The 23,281-nt window shown below is 37.6% G+C and overlaps 2 protein-coding genes across 2 annotated transcripts; both read right to left on the bottom strand.

Moving 5' to 3' along the window:
• Positions 1-367: 367 nt before the first annotated feature.
• On the bottom strand, positions 368-3,257 carry suv39h1a (SUV39H1 histone lysine methyltransferase a). Its single transcript, XM_053625101.1, has 4 exons — positions 3,055-3,257; positions 2,238-2,912; positions 965-1,111; positions 368-557 (listed from the first exon to the last, which is right to left on the bottom strand). The coding sequence occupies exons 1-4, from the start codon at positions 3,229-3,231 to the stop codon at positions 408-410; spliced, it is 1,149 nt and encodes a 382-aa protein (XP_053481076.1). The 5' UTR covers positions 3,232-3,257; the 3' UTR covers positions 368-407.
• A 4,239-nt stretch (positions 3,258-7,496) lies between these two features.
• si:dkey-16n15.6 (organic solute transporter subunit alpha) lies at positions 7,497-12,592 on the bottom strand. The gene is made up of 7 exons (XM_053625099.1): positions 12,210-12,592; positions 10,719-10,870; positions 10,533-10,606; positions 10,251-10,406; positions 10,005-10,116; positions 8,615-8,867; positions 7,497-8,527 (listed from the first exon to the last, which is right to left on the bottom strand). Exons 1-7 carry the CDS (start codon positions 12,277-12,279, stop codon positions 8,112-8,114), a joined length of 1,233 nt encoding a protein of 410 aa, XP_053481074.1. The 5' UTR covers positions 12,280-12,592; the 3' UTR covers positions 7,497-8,111.
• Positions 12,593-23,281: the final 10,689 nt, after the last annotated feature.

The following is a 23,281-nucleotide window of genomic DNA, read 5'->3' as shown; positions in this document are numbered from 1 at the left end:
TAAAATAACAGACAATTCAGTACATCGTCAAATACACAACAGTGTGAAAACTTTTGCTAAAAACAATGTTGTAAAAATGCAAACAGAAAATCAGTGTGGACAAATTAACATACAGATTTGCTCTTTGCAGGCAGGAATAAAACAGGAATTTCCTGCAACTCTCTACTCCACACTTGCACTCCATGCGGATGCGATTGATAGGAGTGTCTGGCATTCCTGACCGGCTGCAATTGGTGTCCATTTTGGAGCTTTCTACATCTACCTCATCAACTATAAACACAGAGGACACCATAGCAGATGAAGGAATAAACCACAAACTCGTTAATAATGAAGGCTTTCAAAGTATTACAAAAAGTCATAGTTGTCTAGATATGTTTACTATGAAAAATCCAACAAGTGCAGTGCTACTAAAGTGTCACATGCTTACTTCTCATTTTATAGTCGAAAGTGAGCTCTTCTCCCACTCTTATTGCTCGTCTTGCAAAGAAAGCTATCCTGGGAAATCGTTCGTCTAAGTTGTCGATGAAAACATTATACACCTGCAAGTTTGGGTCGCACTGCAAAATGGTTGAGGACATACTATGATTTTTGTAGTTTAAGTTATATGTGGGACACTGGGATATACCAATTTAGACATAATGCTCAGTTTTTTGCCCAATAAAGAGAACACAAGATCAACATGACAAAAGGGAAAAAGGACATGTAATGTCAGTGACAGTGTAATGACATTACACTTTATACCTACTGCATGGAATGCCAAAGGCCAGGTAATTTAAAGTAAGAAATCTTGACCATGACTGATATAAAGTCATGATGCATTTAGTTTTTTATATCACAGGAGATTGCCATTTACACAAATTAGATTATCTCCATTAAATAAGATTTAACTGATTGTTAGCATTGTTACGGTCTGCTATAACATGCCAAACTGACAACTAATCAGCACATCATCAGTCACACTTACACTATGGTTGACAAAGTGGGAAATATTTCCATAGTGGGCAGCATCCAGAGTAAAGACATCAGCCACGTAATCCAGATCAAACAAGTAGGTGACACCCTGCTGATCATACATCTGTCCTCTTCTCTCAGCCTCCTCTGAGGTGATGACCTTAAAAACACATAACACACAGACAGCAACGGAAGGCAATGCAAGAATAATTCTTATAGATGTGGTTTATGTGGATCTATATAAGAAATAAAGTAGTTATTTAAAAATAAATAAATAAATAAATACAACCTAAAATCATTACTGACCTTTCTCACCTTGGTGGTTCAGGTCTCCTGGCATATTGTATACAATTAATCAAGTGTCAATCATTTAAAAGTCAAAAACCCTGTTTCTTCCACCAAAATACATTTACCTATGCCCACTGACTGTTTTTGAGTAGATAAATGTTTTTAAGTATATCATGCACATGTGAACAAGGAAATTTTTTATTAACCATTAATAATTTATCATATTTCACATCCCCTCCCTCACCCCGGGAATGCAGATCCTGTATTCAAAAGTCATGGAAAAATACCTCAAACAGCATGCAATTCTAATAACGATAATAATAATAATAATAATAATAATAATCATAATAATAATAATAGATCAGGGTGATTATTCTAATTTTGCAGCGTTTATACCAATCTGACTAGGAATAAATGATTTATACCAATCTTACAAGGCATTTCTTCAGAGACAGCAGAGACTTTTAAATGATCGTTATGCTTTTATTCAATCATTCATTCTTTAGTAACCTCTTTATCCTGGTCAGGGTTATGGTGAATTCCAGGAACAATGGGCATGAGGTGGAATACACTGTGGATGGGACACCAGTCTATCACATTGTCCATGCATGCAGACATTTAAAACACTCGTTCATACCTAGAGGCAATTTAGTGTAGCCAATTCACTTACTGGCATGTTTTGGGGAAGTGGGAGGAAACCGGAGAACCAGGAGGAAAGCTAAGGAGAGAACAGTAATCCGAGTTCAAGAATCTGGGACCCTGGAGCTGTGAGTACAATACTACATATTTCCCCTGGCTCCCTGGTTCCACTTGTTGAATTTTACAGTATTTCAGTGATGAAGGAGATATATATTGCCACAAGCTTACTAACACTTACTTACCAGTCCTTGTGCTTAGTTATAGCTTTCTATGTTCTTCCTACAACTTTGACTTGTTTCTGCCAAGCTGATGTATGTTTCTTTGGGCAAAAATGAGCATATGAAACTCAGAGCACTCACTTCTCCAAGGTACTCCATGACGAAAGAGTTCTTGGGAATTCTCTCGAGTGTGCACACACCCCATCCTCTTCCATTAACTGTTTTAAAAATGCACAAGTCATACTGCATGCCCCTCTGCACCACTCTGTTCCTGCAGTCTATCCCACACTGGCACCGTGAGTTACACTCATAGATGGGCATACCTGGCCTGATTTTCACCTGCATGTTTTCATTATACGCTGTACAGTTATCGGATGCTCCAGGACAGCAGCCATTTACAGGCGCTTTAATACAGTCTGTGCATTCACACCCTACTGCTGCTTCATTGAACTCTACACCTCCCGCAATCTTATTGTTGTTGATGTAGGTGAAGTCTTTGGGAGGGCTGTCCAGGTCCACGTCATTCCTAACAAAGATGCTCCCCTTGTGCTGACAGGTTCGGTTCAGCTCTTCCTCCCAGCGCCGCAGCTTCATCCGCTGCTTGGCCCTCTCGTGGATGAAGGAAACTGCAGAGGCATCCAGTGAGCTTGAGTCCAGAGGCATATTAGCACGAAGCAGTGCTAAACGCATATCCTGCCAGAACTGCTGGAGGAGTCTGGGGCATTTAATATTTTTGTGCAGTTCCCATGTATTCTCTGACTCCGAGTAACCATTCCAGGAAAAACTCCTGACCCTACACAGGGACATAGTACGTATGTGATATGAAAAAGAAAATGCAATATATAAATGGATGAATCTCTATTCTAATGTTGAGATGTGCATTTAGTAATGATAAGAATAATAAGAATTGAGATGAAAACTTTACCATTACAGAGTTTTAGTGTTCGCTCACCTAAATTTTTCTATAATTACACAGATAGTCCACAACATAGTCATTGAAGTTGTCCTCAGTCACAGCCAGCTGCTTGCACACTAATTTCTGTCTCCTACAAAGAGACTGCAGCTCATCCCACGAGTACTTGCAAGACACATTGCAGTCTTCAGAGCAGGAAGGTAAAAATGCATAAAAATACATTAGGTACTGATGCCTGTCTAATAGAAAACAGTGCTCTCTCCTCAAAAAGAAAATGAAACTGTAGATTGGCAGTAGTTTTTTTTTTAACAATCCCAGTTGTCACTTTCATGACTGTTAATGTCCAGTGATACACTTCAGGTCTGTCTTATCTCTTCTCTTTTTTTTCTTACAAGCATGCTGGTCATAAAGTGCCAGTGACTTTTAAGGATGTGCTTACAGTAATGATCACAGGCTGCACCAGGGGCGTTAGCTGGAATGTTAATCATCCAGGGCTGAGCCCAGATTCTTCTCCATGCATTTTTACCCCCAGCTCAGCTAGTAGCCTAAGTTTTGTTTTATGGACGCTGAGGTAACTTAGCTGTCAATCAGTACGTTTACATGGACAACAATAATCCAATATTAACCAGATTAAGACAATACTCTGATTAAGAAACAACCATGTAAACAGCAATTTTTTATTACCTTAATCCGATTAAAGTCATACTTGAAGTAAACACAAATCGAATTAAGACACGTGGAGTATTCCTGTTTTAGTCGCATTACCGACGTGCGTTACAGACATGTACACACCTTAATCACACTATTAACATTGTGTGGGAGTTTTCACCGCATTTTGTGACAGGACATGATCACACACGACAGTGCTCAAATGTTTTATGGCAAACAAGAGAGCACAGCTGCGTCTGAAACCGCATACTTACCTACTATACAGTAGGCAAAATACATGTATTTCAGCTACTATATAGTAGGTAAGTATGCAGTTTGTGACGCAGCCCACGGCTTCAAGCAGTTGTCTATTTGCAAGTACAGCATGACAAATAACTAACCGCACTTGAAGCGTTCGTAAAAATTAAAAATAAAAACGCTCAAAACTGTATAAGGTACCATAACGAAGAAGAACTGTATGTTGAAACGTGAAATTCTGGAGGGAACGTCAGACGGCATAATGACGTGTGCCATTAATTGAACCATGTTCTATAACATGTCAAAGGGGAACATGAAAAAGGGGTATTCGAAAAACAACTCATGTAAACACCTTAATCACAATATTGTCTTACTCAGAATAAAGTCAATAATTAGATTACTCCTGTCCATGTAAACGTAGTCAGTGTATGCCAAGATCAGGAAAAAGTGGGATTTATCATAAAACTTGCCTCGGGTGTTGTCACTGTTTGTAGAACTACCAGAGAGATAAAATATAAAACTTTTCTAACTAGGCTAGTTTAGTGTCACTAGCCAAGGGGAGGCACAGCTAAGCTATGGGTTTAGCTGCTACAGTACCATGCAAACTACATTATCTTTCCTCATGCTCTGCGCATATCAAGTTCATGTAAACTGGAACTCATATAGACATTCACACACCATGTTTTCCTACACAGCATCAGAAGATGTTACCGTTTCCATTTCAAATCCTTTACTGGTTAAACAAAAATTAAATAAAATCAGCGTATATCCATTTTTCCCTCACACTGTGTGAGCTAGCGTTTGGCGGAGTTGAGAGCTGTCAGCCAATAAGACACGAGTATTTGCATGTATTTTCCTGTAAACCGTCTCTGATTGATCTCGCCTCTGTTCATTTAAGATATAAAATTACAACACCACCGTCTTCTTTTACTGACGTTCAGTTATGTAGTGACAAAATGCTCCAGGTGGAGAATTATTCGGGGCTAAAGAAAAAAATATCCGCGGCTACAGCCCCCAATGACCAAACCAGATTACGCCACTGGGCTGCACTACTGTTCCTTACCTTTTAAATACTGCGCCATCTCTCCTTCCACGCTTCTTCCCAAACGTAGATCAAATATACCGGAAGTGAGGTGTACACATTTCATCATTGATCGAGTTGTTGCCAAGAGAAAGTTACTCAACTTTCATTGGTCAATTCCTTTCCCTCTGACCGCGGTCAAGCTAGTTTGCGTTTAGTGATTCATGATAAATCCGCGGTAGTGTAGTAATGTAAACCTGTAAGTAATTCTACTGCGATCACCGCACATATTGTACTTGCGGTCTTTATAGCCTAAAGCGTATAATGTGAAGAGCTAGCCACTCAGAGGAATAAAACGTTGTTTCAGGCTGATTTGTGAAATTTGTCAGAGTCCTGTTGTCGTAGGCAAGCTTGCCAGGCGGGAACAATACATATAAGCGTTTTTCTTTTCTTTTTTCTTTTTTCTTTTTAACTTTGAGACTACAATGTCCAATGAAAATCCACTTTTTTTTTGGACAGAGCTCGAGTTATGAAAACTTTCACTTATAGAGTTTGGCATATTTGATAGCTCAATACAGCTCTAGACCCATATGAGGTAACAGGGTATTTCTGCGAGGGGACCAAGCACTGAAACATTAATACACAAAACCTCAAAATATTGACCATCTACAGGTGTTAAAGCAGTTTCAAACCAACCAGGCTGTTTTGTGAAATATTTCACAGTAATATATTTGTCCTTCACTCATGCATTGGTGAGCCTGTGGTTTTTGTTTGTTTGTTTGTTTGTTTGTTTACTTTGGTGTGCCCTTTCAAATACTAAACCTGTCTTTAACCATGCAGTTATGATTTAGGTAAAACGTTCACAAATAGAGTTTGGCATATTTGATAGATCAATACAGCTCTGCCATATGAACTAACAGGTTAAGGGAACTAGCACTGAAACATTGATGCACTTTTATCAGTTAACCTTGAGTTAGTTTTAAGTTGAGAATGTAAAGATAATGTTTTGATTGGAACTTCTGTCTATATTTCTTTTATTCATATATAAAAAAAAGCCATTAATTATTTTAACATTCCACAAGTTATCATCCATTCTTCTGGGAAGGCTTTCCACTAGATTTTGGAGTGTGGCTATGGGGATTTGTTCGTTCAGCCACAAGAGCATTAGTGAGGTTGGGCAATGATGTTGGGTAAGGAGATCTGGGGTACAGTCGGCATTCCAGTTCATCCCAAATGTGTTCAGTGGGGTTGAGGTCAGGTCTCTGTGCAGACCACTCGAGTTCTTCTTCTCTAAACTTGGCAAACCGTGTCTTCATGGAGGTTGCTTGTGTACAGGGGCATTGTCATACTGGAACAGGTTTTGGCCTCTTAGTTCCAGTGAATGGAAATTGTAACGTTAGAGCATATAAAGACATCCTATACAATTTTGTGCTTCCAACTTTATGGTAACAGTTTGGGGAAGGTCCAAATATAGGTGTGATGGTCAGGTGTCCACAAATAATTATTCATATAGAGTACAGTTTTTCTTACTTGTGAACATACTGTACATTTTCGTTAGCTTACATTTATTTACATTTTCATATGTAATCAAACTAAAACAGTCATGCCAAAAAACATTATAATTTATAATGTTTTGCATTAGAATATTTGCATTGGATATTGCAAGAATTCCACAATCAAAACTTTGCATTCTCAACTCAAAATGAACCAAAGGTTAACCAGTAGAAATGCATTAATGTTTCAGTGCTTGGTCCCCTCACTGAAATACTCTATTACCTCACATGGCAGTGGGTCTAGAGCTGTACTGAGATGTCAAATATACCAAACTCTATTTGTGAATGTTTTAATAAAAATCACATATTGCCTAAAACATGTGAAACTGCATGATTAAAGAAAGTTTTAGTATTTGAAAGAGGACACCAAGTTCAAAAACCACTCTTTTTCACCTTTCATGCAGTCCTCCTTGTTACTTATTTGTAAATGTGATGCACAAAAATATGAATGTGAAATACTTCACAAAACAGATTGATTGTCTTGTGTAGTGTTCGTAGTCGAGTACTACTTCATCAGAATTCACAAATCAGGACTAATAAAATGCACAATTATTTACCAGTGTACACTACTGCACTATGGATTTATACCTGACTGAATCATGAATCATTAACTGCAGGCTCTTTACCCGAGTCAAGCGTTGTTTTGTAACTATAATAGAAGAACCATTTTACATCTCTTTTATGAATGTTGGAGCAGTTTTATGCTCTGATCACTTGTCTACATTTATGGATGCTACTGTTCTTTTGTCACTCAAGGACATGTTTCATTACATGTTTCATTACATAAAATATTGGATTTTTTTTTTTTACATTATCTATGGCAAATTCTTTATATACATGTAAACCAAGGATATTTAAAACAGTTTGTTTGTAGGAGAATGGACTTTATTCATAATTCCACAATGGCAAATGGCAAATAATGCAAATAGTGTGCTCTTCTATATATTACAGTGAAAACTACAATTTTACCCCCCCCCCCCATCATTTTTGTTTTTACATTTTTCCCACATAGTGTCAGTATGTTTATTTTATACTGCTGCTTCATATTTTATTTATTTATTTATTACATAGATTTTAGATATTGAGGTATTTCCCCCCCTTTCCTTTTCTTTGTAAGAACTGTTTACATATATTCATGGCACAAAATTTTTTAAGGCACACTGTATATCTTCTAGTAATTATGGTTTGCCCATTGCATTAAGGTAGGTTATTGTTTTTGAGTCCTTTCTGATATATACGTTCTGCAATAAATTCTTTATTTGTTAGTTGAGTTTGTGAATTAGTGAGTGTATGTTCTATACTGAATGGATAGACCAAAATGAGTTTACATCATTATGGGAAATATTTATAAATACTACAAATAATTTCTGTATTATACAAAACAACTGTAATACCTCATCGAGTTTGCAAGAAAAGTAGTTTTTCTTGCAAAATGACATACAATATATAAAATCAAGTCATATAAAACTTGCTTAAACTTAAAGCAATGGCTTACAGATTGAAGCACAGAGATCGAAAGCTATCAGGGTTCCATGCGTTTTGACATTTTGGGCCTTAACACAGCATGAGTTGAGTGTAGAGAGATAACATCTTTGGTTATATCTGGCTTAATACATCTGCTGCTATACAACAGTGACATCAGTATTCACCACATAGTTGATCTCAGCACTAACAGTTATGGTTGTGGGTTCTGTGCTCCTACACTCCTCAGGTAGCTTATCACTGTCTCTCTCTGACACATTCAGAGGCTTGGACTGTAGGGGAAAAGGAAAGCAGTCCAGCGGAGCATGTTCGATTCTACAAAGGCTGTCTTCACTATCACTGCTGTAGCCGGGGTTAGAGCACCATGGCTCCTCTGCCTGAGAGCTGAGCTGAACTGCAAGGGGCAACTGAGCTTCTGTTTGAACTGCCTTATGACTGATGATTCTCTCCTCAAGGCCATAAGCATCCTCTGGACTGGGCTCCACTTTACGGAATATGTTGCGAGCGAAGAGGCTGATGCAGAACATTTCCACGATTACTGAATAGTGGTAGATTACTGAGACAGAGAGAGAGAGAATTCAAATTAAGGGTTCAAAAATTTCAGCAAATATATAATAACTTCAGGACTGATGCAAAGACTTACACTGAGAGCGAAACAGAGCAGAGAAGGGAGGTGCACAGGGCACAACTTTCAGCGCCCCCATAGTTTCCAAAATTCCATTCTGAAGTCCACACAGGACTAAGACAACAATTATGCAAACAAATTTGGCTCGAAGCCCATAGCCGTGCAGCGCTCTCCTGGTTGCCTTGTAAAACAGCAGGTAGCCGTAGTAGGACATGAAGGTGGATACGCCAATGATTGCATTTACATAAATGTTAGGATCAAATGAATCAACCTGGGATAAAGAATACAAAAAAAATTAGTTAATATGTTGGATAATCATGCCATATATTGAACTGAATTACCAAAGTATTTGGATAAACTAGTGTTTTAGATTCTAAAGCACATCAAAATAGCCAGAATTCATACATACCATTTAAAAAAGGCTTACAGAAATGTCTTATCAGGAGCAGCTATGTAATATTTATGCTGCAGCTAATGGTTCATATGCTAGTTGATGCTGTCCTCTATGAAAATGCAGTTATAAGAAGATATTGTGATATTATAGAATACTTAAATGCAAAGTCCTTATAGGAAAACTCCACCCTGAAACACAATAAATATGTTTACATTGAAATATTTGTGATATGCTACAATTCTGTCTTCTCACTGTTCCTGTGAGAAGTTGGTGATTGCCAGCTGTGCTGACATCACAGGAGGGACATTGCTCATGCAGTTACAATGGTACAAAATAGGAGAAAACATAACGGATAATGGTCAGGTTTTGTTGTTAACCCCTAAAAACACACAACAAATTCACTCATGGTTCTTCAGCAACATTCAATGTCATATTAATGATGCAACCTGAGCAGCACTTCAAAAAGATGCATGTCTCAGAGGAAGCACGTGATAGCCATCACCCTCCTGGGTAGCTGTCGTATGATGGGGAGACCTCGTGAATCAACGCATGTGAATCGAAGAGGGCTTTGGCTGAACGCACGTTGCAATGACATCACATGACGTGTAGAAAACCATCCTATTTTTCTTTAAGGATGAATAGTTGTACCATTATCATACTGTGAATTTTTACAACAGTTATATACCTATCAGGAGCCTAAAACCTTTTATGCTCGAATGGTGGAGGAATTATGTTTTCAGTTTGTCCCACTGTCTGTAAAAAATTCTTGATTTTCACAATATTGTGAGTGTCTGAATGTCTGTAGAATTTATATGGAATTATAACTGTAGCCAGCAGACGAACTGATTAGCTTTTGACATTGATCCAAACAGATTCAAGGTCACAACAAGGTCAAATGTTAGGTCAAATAATTTTTTTCAATAGCTTTGTTCATGTTTGAAGTCTATTTTAAGGGTATATTCTGGCATACAAATTAGTAACAAGGACGACTAGACTTGTTGGTGGCGGACTCACATCCCCATAGTCATACTGTTCATCTGTCCAGAGGACGAGTGTGATGAAGAACACGAGACTTCTGACCACAGAGAGCTGGAGGACTGCAGCCATCATCCATCCTATACTTGTCCTGTAGCACAGGGGTGTGATATTACAGCAAGATGGTTTTATTAAATATTTAGCTTTTAAAATGTAACCCAGATAGCTTAAAATCATATACTTGAATGCACTCCAAAATGAGCATGTGGATGTGTCCCCCTTTACCTGTTGATGTTGATGAGGGGCAAACAGCAGCAGCAACAGCAGGGAAAAGGATCAGGAGAAACCTGTTCCCCTGCCAGCACCTCAAACATTCGGGCCTTCCCTCCAAAGAAGTTTTCAATAAGACCCATGAACTTCAACAGAGTAATGGAGTGATATCTTTAGGACAAAAATGAGTATACTTTTGAGCAATTTATGAGTATTCACAGAATCATGCAACAATACATTTCTGATGATTCATACATTAATACATACGAAAGTACGGTAGAATTTAAAGTCACTTACAAAGAAGCTATAAAATTGCACAATGAGGAGGATCGAGGTACATATAGTGCAATGATGGAGGTCAATCCAAAGACCTGATATGAAAGGATAGCAATAAGTAAACTAATATCATCAAGCTTCCAAAGCATATCATATTACAAAACCATCTACTGACTGACGGTGACCCATCACACGTGGTTGTTTTACCGGATACATGCCCAGGATCCACAGGCTGAGGCACCTGCGTCTGGACGGAGGCACGTGACGGAGAAAGAAGCCAACCTCCTCCAGGAAGAGAGCCAGTAGCAGGACAGCCAGTGCGGCTGGGACGAGGTACAACCACAGCTCATTTTTAATCACTTCACATAAAGAAAACATTAGTAAGATCTACTTAAATTAGGAACAAAATTGCATTATGTAGAAATCCAATATGGCCAGAAATCACCCAGTTAATGCTATCTAAATCAATATTATTCCAAAGATTATGTTTTGGCATTTTCACTGTAAAACACAACAAAACAGCTTGTAGCCATTAGGGAATACTTGAAGACATTTCTACAATACACAATATGTCATGATATATAGGTATTCTAACAAACTGCCAGCAAAAGAGTAGTGTTGCATTTAAAATTTATGAAAAACTGAGTTTGATGTCTACAAAAATTTTATTAAAACTGAGACATGGAAACAAATTCAGTTTTATATTATAATAAAAATAGCCACTCTTTACAACTGTGATGAGAAGAAAAGCATCTCAGAATACATCTCAGGATGGGCTACAACAGCAGAAGACCACATCAGATTCCACTCCTGTAAGGCAAGAACAGTAATCTGAGGCTACAGTGGTCTTCTGCTGTCGTAGGCCATCTGCCTCAAGCTTTGGCATGTTGTGAATTCTGAGATAGCTTTCTGCTCACCACAGTAGTAAAGAGTGTTTATTTTAGTTTCTGTAGTCTTTCTGGCAGCTCAAATTAGTCCAGCCATTATCCTCTGACCTCTCTCATCCACAAGGTATTTACATCCCCCGAACTGTCGCTCACTGAATGTTTTTCAATTCGATTTAATTTCTAAAGACTGTCACGTTAAAAAGAACCCGCAGCCCTCCCCCCTAATGGTGGAAAACTTTAAGGAACAGATTTACCCCTGAATGTTACAAAGTGCAGACAGTGGATACTCCTTTAAGAAAGCATCATGTTTTTTTCATATATATATTTTTATGTGGAGTGTGCACTGTAGAAGTCCCGATGAATGAGCTCTTACTATAGAAATGATAACGCATTAGAAAGAGAACATTAATATAAACCCATGATTTGTCTGGAAAAAGGCTCAACTGCCAGAGCCACTGTTATAGAAATCAACAGTGCTGTGGTATAAAGTTGGATAACCTTAATAATGGAACATGGCAACGACATATTCTTTCCATTATAACATAAATATCACATCCATCTAAAGCCTTCGTATTTGGGAAGAGTGACCAAAACAGCCAAATGCACACGTAGAAAACGTCTTTTAGAAATATGCTGTTTATATCATTTTAGCTATATTAATGGATGCTTGAAAACAATCCTTTTCTTAAAAACAATCTCAGCCATACATAATTCAGATGCTACATCATACATTTACAGATTGCTGAAGAATTAAATTGCAGATAAAACAAGGCTGAAGTGCTGAGCAGGAGCTTTAAGTTGTGTTTCCTACCTTTAAAGAACTCTGAGGAAAGTGGGATCTCAACACCCATCACGCTGCAGTTGTCTACTCTCCTGGTCATTGCTCTGATCTCAGGAAACGAGCAGCTCTATAACAGGGTTTAGGTGGAAAAACAGCAGCAAAAGATGGTCAGTGAGTTGGATCTGCTCTGTGTTAAGGAAGTTCCAGAATGTCTTCCTGATCTCAGAAATTAATGATTGACAAATACAGGTAGAGTTACAGGTAAGGGGCCAAGTCCATCCACTCGCATGTACTGCAAGTACATCTCTCTCTCTCTCTCTCTCTCTCTCTCTCTCTCTCTATCTATCCCTCTATCTCTCAAAGGAACAACTTTGGATAAATCATCATCTACACTACAGAATATGAAGCTGTGATTATTTACTAATTATTAAATAAGTTGCAATGGGTCATGTAACAACATAATATTTAATACGTTTAAAATTCATCTTTCTGTACAGTGATTCTCACAACAACAACTTGAAGTATTTCATACAAACCAAAATATAAAATTAATAACAATTATTAAATATTGAATTATAGAGCTGCAAGTAACTGTGCAAATTTATCAAATAAAACATCATAAATAAAACACATAGTTACAACTTTATTCCATACATAGTGTTATGTATTAAAATAACTTTGTTATATTTAGCATTCAGGCCAATGGATGTAGATGAGGAATTTGCCATTCCGTAATGGCGAGACTTTTATTTTGAAATTTAGCAAGTAAGGGAGCTCAAATTCACTAAAAGTGCAATAAGAGTCATTTGAGATTTGGCTAGTAGGCGGAAATAAACATGTGGGCAATTAACTTGGTGGGCTAAAGTAAATAACAAGAGCGTTGTGTTTGGTTATGATACGATATTAGAACATTTATTTCCGCGAATATCGTGTTTGTCCTCAGCTGACCCATGTTACACTGCCTCTTCCCTGCTTCAGAGTAATGGAGTCTCTGTACAGGAGGTTTGACTCGTATGACTTTTACAGCGATGCTCGATTTCAAGACGGTCTGAAGAAAGTAAACACACCAGCATCTAAAGAAGATTTGCTGAAACTAAAGATCTACTTTTATAACAGGTAAATGTGCTGAAGGCTCCGGGTTTGTTTGTTTGTTTGTTTGTTTGTTTGTTTTATTTTGGTTCACCAATAGTAACAACATCTACAAAATATAATGTAAATCAGATATTAACGTAAGAGGGAGATAGATAATGAGCAAAAAAAAACTAATTTGTCTAAAATTAGTGGAGCATTTTAAGGTTTCTGAAGGAGTTCAATACAAAATAATGTGTGGTTAAATTTCAAGTCGAATATATTCCGACAACCTGCAAGTTCAGTGTGTGATTTACTGACCTGTTATCAATGTTGTCAAAACAATCAGAAAAAAATTAATAGAAAGGGGAAAAAATAACTGAACAGGACAACAAAGAAGAAAAAGGGCTAGTTATTTATTTTTTAATACAACTTTTTAAATACAACATTTGTGTATTATTGAGTGTGTATTGCTTACTGCAGATTTGTACCTGTTCGGGTTTTTATCTATTTCAGTATGAGCATAATATTGAGTTAAGACATGTGGAGTATACCTATTTTAGTCGCATTATCTGAGTTTATTATAGACATGTACATACCTTAATCACACTATTAATGTCGTGTGGGAGTTTTCAACACACGGCAGTGCTCAACCGTTTGACGGTAAACAAGAGTGCACGGCTGCATCTGAAACCGCGTACTTACCTGCTATATAGTAGGTTAATTACACATATTTCGGCTACTATATAGTAGGTAAATACACGGTTTCCGACGCAACCCATGGCTTCAAGCAGTCGTCTGTTTGCACATATAGCATGACAAATAATTAACTGCACTTGAAGCTTTCATAAAATTCAAAATGAAAAACCCAAAAATGTATACGGTACCATAACGAAGACGATGGTAATGACGTGTGACGTTCTAATCAATCTATGTCTTATAACATGTAAAACGGGAACATGAAAGGAATATTCTAAAAGAAACTCATGTAAACACCTTAATGACAATATTGTCTTACTCAGAATAAGGTCAATAATTAGATTATTGCTGTCCATGTAAACGTAGTCACTCAGTGCATTTACATGGACAACAATAATCCAATATTAACCAGATTAAGACAATACTCTGATTAAGAAACTACCATGTAAACAGCAATTTTTTTATTACCTTAATCTGATTAAAGTCATACTCGAAGTAAACACAAATCGAATTAAGACGTGTGGAGTACTCCTGTTTTAGTCGCATTATCGACGTGTATTACAGACATGTACACACCTTAATCACACTATTAATGTCATGTGGGAGTTTTCACCGCATTTTGTGACAGGACACGATCACACACGGCAGTGCTCAACCGTTTTACGGCAAACAAGAGAGTACAGCTGCGTCCCAAACCGCATACTTACATTAGTAGGCGAAATACATATATATAGTAGGCAAAATACATATATCTTAGCTTATATATAGTAGGTAAGTACGCGATTTGGGACACAGCCCATGGCTTCAAGCAGTCGTCTATTTGCACGTATAGCATGACAAATAATTAACTGCACTTGAAGTGTTCGTAAAAATTAAAAATAAAAACACCCAAAACTGCATACGGACGAACTGTATGTTGATACGTGAAATTCTGGAGGGAACGTCGGATGACGTGGCGCGGTGACATAATGACGTGTGCTGTTAATCGATCAATGTTTTATAACGTAAAATAGGAACATGAAAGGAATATTCTAAAAGTGACTCGTGTAAACACCTTAATCATCTCTGATACCAGACTGGAAATGTTTGAACACGAGTACGTCATGCCGGGTTAAGTTAAAAGTTACAAAGCAAAGCAAAAAAGTTGTTTATTACACTGCAGAAAATCTTTGTAATTTTGGGGTTGAATCTGTCACTACGTCCAGATTTTAAGGAAATAAAAAGCAAAATGTAAACAGATAATGTGAAGAGAAAAGCATGTTTCTAAACAAATGATTACTTTTTTCATTTCAGGTTTGTTGAACCAATTCACCTGAGTGGTTATAAGCAGTGGTGTGCTCTACCTGATAGATCACACCAGGTTCCCGAGGAGATCAGTGTTCAAGATGACTTTGGCACAAGTGATTCTGAGAAAATGATTCTTCCCCAGACAGATGTCGAGGCCAAGTCAGCACAAAATGTCCAACTCTCTTTTGCAGAAGTGTTTCAAATGATTCAAGCAGGAGAAGAGATTCCTGGACTCCAAAAGCTGGACATCAAACCTTGTAACCAACTTCCCACATCATCGCAAATGACAAGGAAGTTAAAACCTTGGGAGAAGTAACTAAAAGTGGAATCACGGAATAATGAACCGGGTGGTAAAATGTTGGCAATGAAAAATTATGTTTGCCTTTCCTAGCCGTGTGTTCTTTGTGTTAATTTAATGTAAATATTAAGTAATAAAGGTTTAATTGTAAAACTTGTCTTTAGCGATTAACAACACATATCAGGACATTATTCTACAGGGTGTCCCAAAAGTCTCCATACATAGGAGAAATTAACACTTTTTAGCAAAATGTATCTATTTATTTATAAAACATCCTCTACATGATCGCCATTTCTATTTAAACACAAACGGAGTCTCTCTCTCACACTCATGATGAACTTGTGTGAACACATATGGTTCATGATTCAGCCATAAGATATATATATATATATATATATATATAATGTATATATGTATATATATATGTATGTGTATATATATATATATATATATATATATATATATATATATATATATATATAATGTATGTATATATGTATGTGTATATATATATATAGAGAGAGAGAGAGAGAGAGAGCTTATCTGTATAGATATAGATATTTTGTGTATATACAGATATAGATGTACAGATAAGATAAGTATGAAAAATTTTGGAAGACATTTTGCTAAAAAGTGTTAATTTTCCCTGTGTGTGGAGACCTTTGGGACACCCTGTATAATTCTATGTATCTATATTGTATTACTGTTCATTGACCCAAATCTTTTTTTTTTAGGATCAATATAACTTCTACGCTTGTCTGAATATTATAGTTCTTCGCTTAACAAATGCATTCTAAGCTCCCTTCCCCAAGCTTTCTTCTGGATTTCAAAGCTTTATATTATAAAGGATAAAAACAAGCTTTTGATGTATCATGCATTGGAACCATGCTTGTAGGATCTAGTTTTTCCCTGTTTGGCTTCTCCCTTTGTTGTTGGTACACAGAAATGAAGACCATACCTTTTGTCATATGTGTCATCCTTCCTTCAAATTTGATAATCGGTGTCAGTATTAGTAGACAAGGTTAATAGTACTATATGTCCAATCAGTAGCTGCACACTCCCTTACACCAATCTAAAAGCTTGTTATGCCATATAAAGTAGGGTGGAATCAACACTGACCAATAATCCATTGTTGTTCATTGTTCTAAGCAGTTTTGTCAACAGTAGCTACCATGATACATCTCAGACTATTGTATCATTAGAGTTTTACTACCTGTATGTGAAAGTGTGGTATACACAGTATATGTAAGAGGCTGTTCTGTGACTTGCCTGTCCTCCCTGTCCTCTGCTGCCAAAGGTTTTCAGTAGATCAGGAGCACAGAATGGTCGGTGATGTTTCAGTTTATGTTCCTGGTCTTAAATACTGCTGGTCTGCAAAGAGCAAATCCAAATTAGGAGGTCAAGTAAATAGAGTAGTTAATACATATGCTCAAAGAAAATCTTGCACTTAATGTAAACACATTATCATCAGCACACTAACAAATTTATATTGCCATCAGCAAAGATTTAGGATACAAATGGTGCACATGATGTCTTCACTGGCTTGCCCTTCTCCTGCCTGAGTTCCCAGGTGTGTTCAATCTGCTCAGCACTGGAGGTGGTGATGCTTCGTTCTGCAGCTACTAGTTTTCCTGCTGACTAACTGATTCTCTGAAGGAAGCCATGGAAGGATGGTGCCATCTCTGAGATGCCAGTTTTGCCAAGATTTTCTTGGCACGGCTTCACAATTGAGAAATGCGGCAATTAAAGACAAACTGATAGCCAGTATAGATACATACTTATTTAGAGAATAACCAGACATGCTTTCATTAGTGTTTCTTTAGACCAAGACAACTATAGTTATTATAGTATAGTATACTAAATAAGATTACCAGACAACCATAATTCTGAATTCATAATGCTTCAGTGAAAAAAATACAAAAACCATGTATGTATACTTTGGTGTTACCCAAAACATCTTTTAAATACCAAAATTATTTTTGTAAATAAAAAGAACAAGAAGTCCAGATTTTATAAATACACAATTTGGAATTGACTCCAGCTGTCTTGAGCTGACAAACCCTTAAATAATAAAAAGGTTAAGATAGACACCATTCCATCTTGGGAGAGCCAACATTTGAAGTTTTCCACATTAACCTGAATTAAATTTAGAACATCGACTTAGCTTTTCTAAAAAAAACCTCACTTACTGAAGACAAAACTGAAGGCAGAAAGACCCACAAGCAAGCAGCAACTGAAGACAGCTACAATATAAGCTTGGCAAAGCATCTCAAGGGAGGAAACAAGTATTAAATATAATCTTAATATTTATGATTGTTAGTTTGTCCAATAACTTTTGAGCCTGTGAAAATGGAGGGACTCCATTTTACAGCCAAAAAATGGCTGTAATTCCTAAACGGTTAATGCAATATTTTATGAGATGTACAGTCCCCACTAAAGGTACTGGAACAGCAAGGCCAATTCTATTGTTTTCCTTATACATCAAAGACATTTGGGTTTGAGCGCAAAAGATGAATATGAGATGATAGATCATAATTTCAGCTTTCATTTCCTCATATTTACTGATAGGTGTTTCTTGCTGCCCAGGTGTGTTCTGTTAAATTGCTTGCATAAATAATTAATAGCTCTTAATGTCTACTCTTAGTTTGAGCCCTAGGTTTAATTTGTGAAGACTGCATTTGTTGTTAAAAAAAGATAAACCTACATGAAGACCAGAGACCTGTCTATGGGAGAAAAGCAAGCCATTCTGAAGTTGAGAAAAGTGTAATGGATCGGAGACTCCAACAATATCACAAAGTGATGTATGATGATATTTTCAAAGAATACTGCTGCTATAAAGCCATATTTCCCATTCTTTTCACCTTGTACACTTGTCAGATGTGATGGTGGCTCAAATGGGACTGGATAGTGCTATACAACCCACAACACCGAAGTGTGCTCTTTCTCACAGTGCTCGATGAAGTACTATATATGTGTGAATGTAGATGTACTGGTGACATTCTAGGACTTAGAATATCACTAGCAAGAATGTGGCATGCACTAGGAAAATCCATTTTACTGTTAGCATTGGAACAATCAAACTAACGTAGATCCCTCTCTGAGTGAGGGAGCTGATCAACACCTTTGCTCCTAGCTGTGGTACACCAAGGCCAGGATATGGGGTGACTCTATGCCAACCTGGTTTACACATGGTGCCAAGTGTGAATAGCACAATCCACTCTGCCAGACATGTGCAAATCAGCCCTGTGAAATCTGTCATTTAGGCCTCCTCCCCAAGAAGCCATGGATAGGAAAGTGCAGGTTTCAGAATCACAAAACCAGCATGGCCAAACAGAGAATCTATGCAATAGCTTCTGTGTTCCAATTCCCACAAAGGTTCAACCTGCCTTCCACAAGCCTTAGGTTAATTGGCCTCATCTGTCCCATGGTGTAGGCCCTAAACAGCACCTTGCCGACCACTACAGTGCACCGAGGAGCACAGCAATGAAGGGTAGGGGCTAGCAATGGAACAGGCAAAAAGAACGACCATTGTCCAGTGACTTGTTCCCAAAGACACTCTCTTTCTATATGCTAAGGTTGTTAGATCCATACCAGTAATCCATGCTATGCAACCATAAGACTGGACTATCCTTCCAAAGACAAGCATTCAGATTCAAAATTCTAACCTTTGGCCTTTCATTAATGCCACAGGTGTTTTCAAGTTGTGTGCAAGCTGCTTTATCTCCCATAATAGCCAGAGGTATCAGGATACCTGGGTACTTGGAGAACTGATGCCTATACACACCCACCCAAAAACAGGCCATTCAGGGTGCTCCAGACCTCCTTGTACACATTGAGGTGCTCACAGTGAACTCCGAAAGAGGGGTACCGGTCCTAGCTTGATATGGCTTTTCTAATAAAATAGTTTCTAACAAAGTCATTAAAAATATTTAATCCTTTGATATTTCCATATGTTGTGTTTAAATTTGTGTGATCATGTGCAATATCCACCACTGTGTCACTTTTTGACTGCATACAATGTTTATAATGGTTACTGTTTACTATTAATTGAACTTATTTTTATCTTTATGCACATGACAATTGGCAGTGGTGGCTCAGTGGTTAAGATGTTGGATTACTGATCAGAAGGTTGTAAGTTCAAATCCCAGCACTACCAAGCTTCCACTGCTGGGCCCTTGAGCAAGGCCCTTAACCCTCAACTGCTCAGTTGTATAAATGAGATAAATGGAAGTCACTTTGGATAAGGGGGTCTGCCAAAATGCCGTAAATGTAAATGACACAAAAACTTGAAACTAGACATTTGGCCTGCTTGGGAGTCACTATGGACAATTTTTTTGGATTGGTGCCCATTTTTTCAAGGTTCCCAAGGTCTCCTAAACCATCCCCTTTGCTGTTTCATTACACTGGTTTCCTGTAGCTGCCCACATCAGATTTAAAACAAAGGCTTTGCCTACAAAGCAAAAAACTCTGAACAATGCTCCCTTTGGGCTTCTAGCAGGGACCTACCATCTCTCATGGCACAATGAAGACATACATCTAGGCTGCTCTCTGTCCTGGTACATAGGAGGTGGAATGGCATTCTCTTGGCTGGAGAAAGTCCAAAGGCCTAACTCTTCTCTAAGCACTTGAATTAGCACTTGTTGATCTATTTTTAAAAACCTTGTGTCTTGTGTTTTCTTTTCATACTTTTTTAGACTGATTGCACTTAGTCCCTTACTTAGTGAACTAGCATGAGGATGGGTTTTTGATAGAGACTACAAAGCAAACTTGTAAGTCACTCTGGACTTGTGCATCTTCTCAAATGCCTTTTTGATAGCACTCATTTCAGAAAGAGAGGGAGAACCATATGCTCTATCAATGAACTCACCTTGAATGGATTGGAGGGCAGATGAATCTAGACATTCTTATCACCCCACCATTTGGGCACACCTGTAATGACATCAACAATGTGAGAATGGAAAGTGATCACTTCAATTGTTACCCTTAATTTACATTTAGAGTGAGACCTCATTGACATTACAGGTGGGAAACTGGTTTGAAAAACAGTATCAAATGTCTGAGCTGATATTGTTTGAGGTTCACTTTGACTCTGATGAACTCAAAGTGCTTCATTTACTTTGTCATTGCTACACTGCAATTTACATTGTGATCTTCGACGTCCTCAGCATTTTGTTTTTCTTACATTGACAAGCCACCCAGTTAGGGATTCCTGAAAAAAAGCAGTTTGTGCACATTGAAAGCATGATTGTGGCCGTGTTGATACTAATGTGATGGAAGTGAAAGTTCAGGGATGTGATCCACCCTCCCTCAGACAGTATAATTATCCAGATGAGGCAAATCCCTACATACAGCGTTCTGTGGATTCTCTGTTAGAACAGGGTGTTATTAGGCCTTGCCTTTCTCCATTATTATCCCCAATTTGGCCTGCTCACAAACCAGACAATTCTTGGAGATTGTGTATGGACTACAGGGAGCTTAACAAATGCACACCCACTTGTGCACTTGTAGTGGCCTCTACCCCTGAGGTATTGGCATCTCTCTTGCAAAAGGTTAAATATTATTCAGTCTTGATGTGTCCAATGGTTTCTAGTTAATTATATTACACTCAGGGTGCCAATATAAGTTTGCTTTTAAGTTCAAAAACACACAGAACACTTGGAATGTCCTCTCACAAGGTTTTGTGAATTCACCCACTCTTCACCAGTGTTTAGCAAAAAATACTGGAACTGTTTTCTAAGCCTGAATGTTTTATTCAGTATGTGGATGATTTGTTGTTACAGACCACTACCAGGTCAGAACATCTCACTTTGCTGGCAGAATTGCTTCATTTATTGGAAGGGGCAGGACTCAAATTGAATCCAAAGAAAGTCCAGCTGCTTAAGTCAGAGGTCACTTATCTAGGCATCAAGATAAATGAAGGGAGGCGCACACCTGATTCGCACAAGGTGGAATTTATACTTCCACTAGAGACTTCCAGTTCCTGTATCAGTGACAGCTCTGAGGTCATTTTAGGAATAGTTGGATTCTGTACAGAATTAATTAAAGGCTTTGCAAATATTGCAAAGCCTCTGAACTCTCACCTTTCAGGAAAAAAGAAAAATAATGATTCTTTAGATTGGGGCCCAGACAGAATTTTTTCTGTCATAATTTTTTTTCTTGGCCCAAGGTCATATCACTTTCTATAAAAATCGAATGACCTTGCAGAGGAGCCTGCAGACTATTCCTTGTGGTTCCCTTCAGTGTTACACACACATTAGTGCTATTTAGACCAGAAAGTGGCCATCTAATGCTCTGCAGGAAAGTTTTTATGGTTGTCATCAGATCAGGGATATCAACCTCATAAGAGACTTACAGTAATTAACCAATCAGTCTTTTTGCAAGCTATAAAAAAAATTACAGAAAATACACCAAGAAATATTTTCACTCATACTCTTAACATACCAGACAACCTGGGTTCTCATTAACATTTATATGGCAGAAGGGTCAGCCAGAGTCAACCAGAATCTTGGAGCCATGAGGTGTAGATATGATCCAAGGGGAATGAGGGAAGGAGAAAAAAGAGATTATGAGAGTATGGAAGAGGACAAGGAAAACAGACATAATTCTTTTGACATTGTAAGGTTGAAATATAGTAAATTGCAATTCAGAATACTTAATACGTAATACTTTAACTCTCGAGATACATCAAACATCAAAGTTCTGACTTCATCACTGTTCTGACTTCAATGAAATACTCACAAATAAGACATAATACATTTGCTCTAGCCTGACACATACAGTGCTCTCCACTAACATTGGCACCCTTGGTAAATATGAGCAAAGAAGGCTGTGAAAATTGTCTTTATTGTTTAGCATTTTGATCTTTTGTTTAAAAAGATCATTTGTTCATTTGTAAGTCACTTTGGATAAAAGCATCTGCTAAATGAATACATGTATATGTAAATAAATGTAAAAAATAAAATAAAATAAATAATTACACAATACTCTGCTCTCATGGATATCAAACAATTGCAAACACCACACAGGTTTATCCAAAAAAAAAAAATCTTTGTTAAATACGTGTGCCACAATTATTGGCACCTCTATGAATTCACATCAGAAATTTTTAGACAATTTTTTAGTACACCTGGGTGACTAAGAACAAGAAATTGTTCAACCCTGACTTCCTGTTTCACAGGGGAATAAATATGAGCTAACACATAGGCAAAATTCCCTTAGTTATTCATAACAATGGGTAAGACCAAGGAATATAGCTGTGATGTGTGGCAAAAGGTTTTTGAGCTTCACAAAATGGGAAGTGGCTATAAGAAAATAGCAAAAGCATTGGAAATGCCCATTTCCAACATCAGAGCAATAATTAAGAAGTTCCAGTCAACTGGCAATGTTATGAGTCAACCTGGAAGAGGACGTGTATCTATATTGTCTAAACACACTGTGAAGAGGATGGTTCGAGTGGCCAAAAAATCTCCAAGGATCACAGCTGGAGAATTGCAGAAGTTACATGCATTTTGGCGACAGAAAGTCTCCAAAACAACAATCCAAAGTCACCTACATCAGTTGTTTGGAAGGGTTTCAAGAAAAAAGCCTCTAGAGCCCCAGTTTAAAAAGGTTAAACAATAAAAGCAATTTCTCACAGCCTACATTGCTCATATTTAGCAAGGGTGCCAATATTAGTGGAGGGAACTATAGATTATTGGCACTGTGCTTCTTATGTGTTAATCTGTAAAGCATCTTGTAAGGCATTTAGCTG

The sequence above is a fragment of the Ictalurus furcatus genome, chromosome 5 (assembly GCF_023375685.1).
Source record: "Ictalurus furcatus strain D&B chromosome 5, Billie_1.0, whole genome shotgun sequence".
NCBI lineage: Eukaryota > Metazoa > Chordata > Actinopteri > Siluriformes > Ictaluridae > Ictalurus > Ictalurus furcatus.
This window is presented reverse-complemented; position numbering and strand designations above follow the sequence as displayed.

Excerpts from the sequence above, each read along its gene's own strand:
- si:dkey-16n15.6 (XM_053625099.1), bottom strand. The coding sequence starts at position 12,279 with ATGACCAGGAGAGTAGACAACTGCAGCGTGATGGGTGTTGAGATCCCA. Across the intron at positions 10,117-10,250 it reads CCCCTCATCAACATCAACAG|GACAAGTATAGGATGGATGA; the intron begins GTAAAGGGGGAC and ends CCTGTGCTACAG. Across the intron at positions 8,528-8,614 it reads TGCTCTGTTTCGCTCTCAGT|TAATCTACCACTATTCAGTA; the intron begins GTAAGTCTTTGC and ends TCTCTGTCTCAG.
- suv39h1a (XM_053625101.1), bottom strand. The coding sequence starts at position 3,231 with ATGTATTTTTATGCATTTTTACCTTCCTGCTCTGAAGACTGCAATGTG. Across the intron at positions 2,913-3,054 it reads ATCTGTGTAATTATAGAAAA|ATACGTACTATGTCCCTGTG; the intron begins ATTTAGGTGAGC and ends TTTTCATATCAC. Across the intron at positions 558-964 it reads CCCACTTTGTCAACCATAGT|TGCGACCCAAACTTGCAGGT; the intron begins GTAAGTGTGACT and ends ACCATTTTGCAG.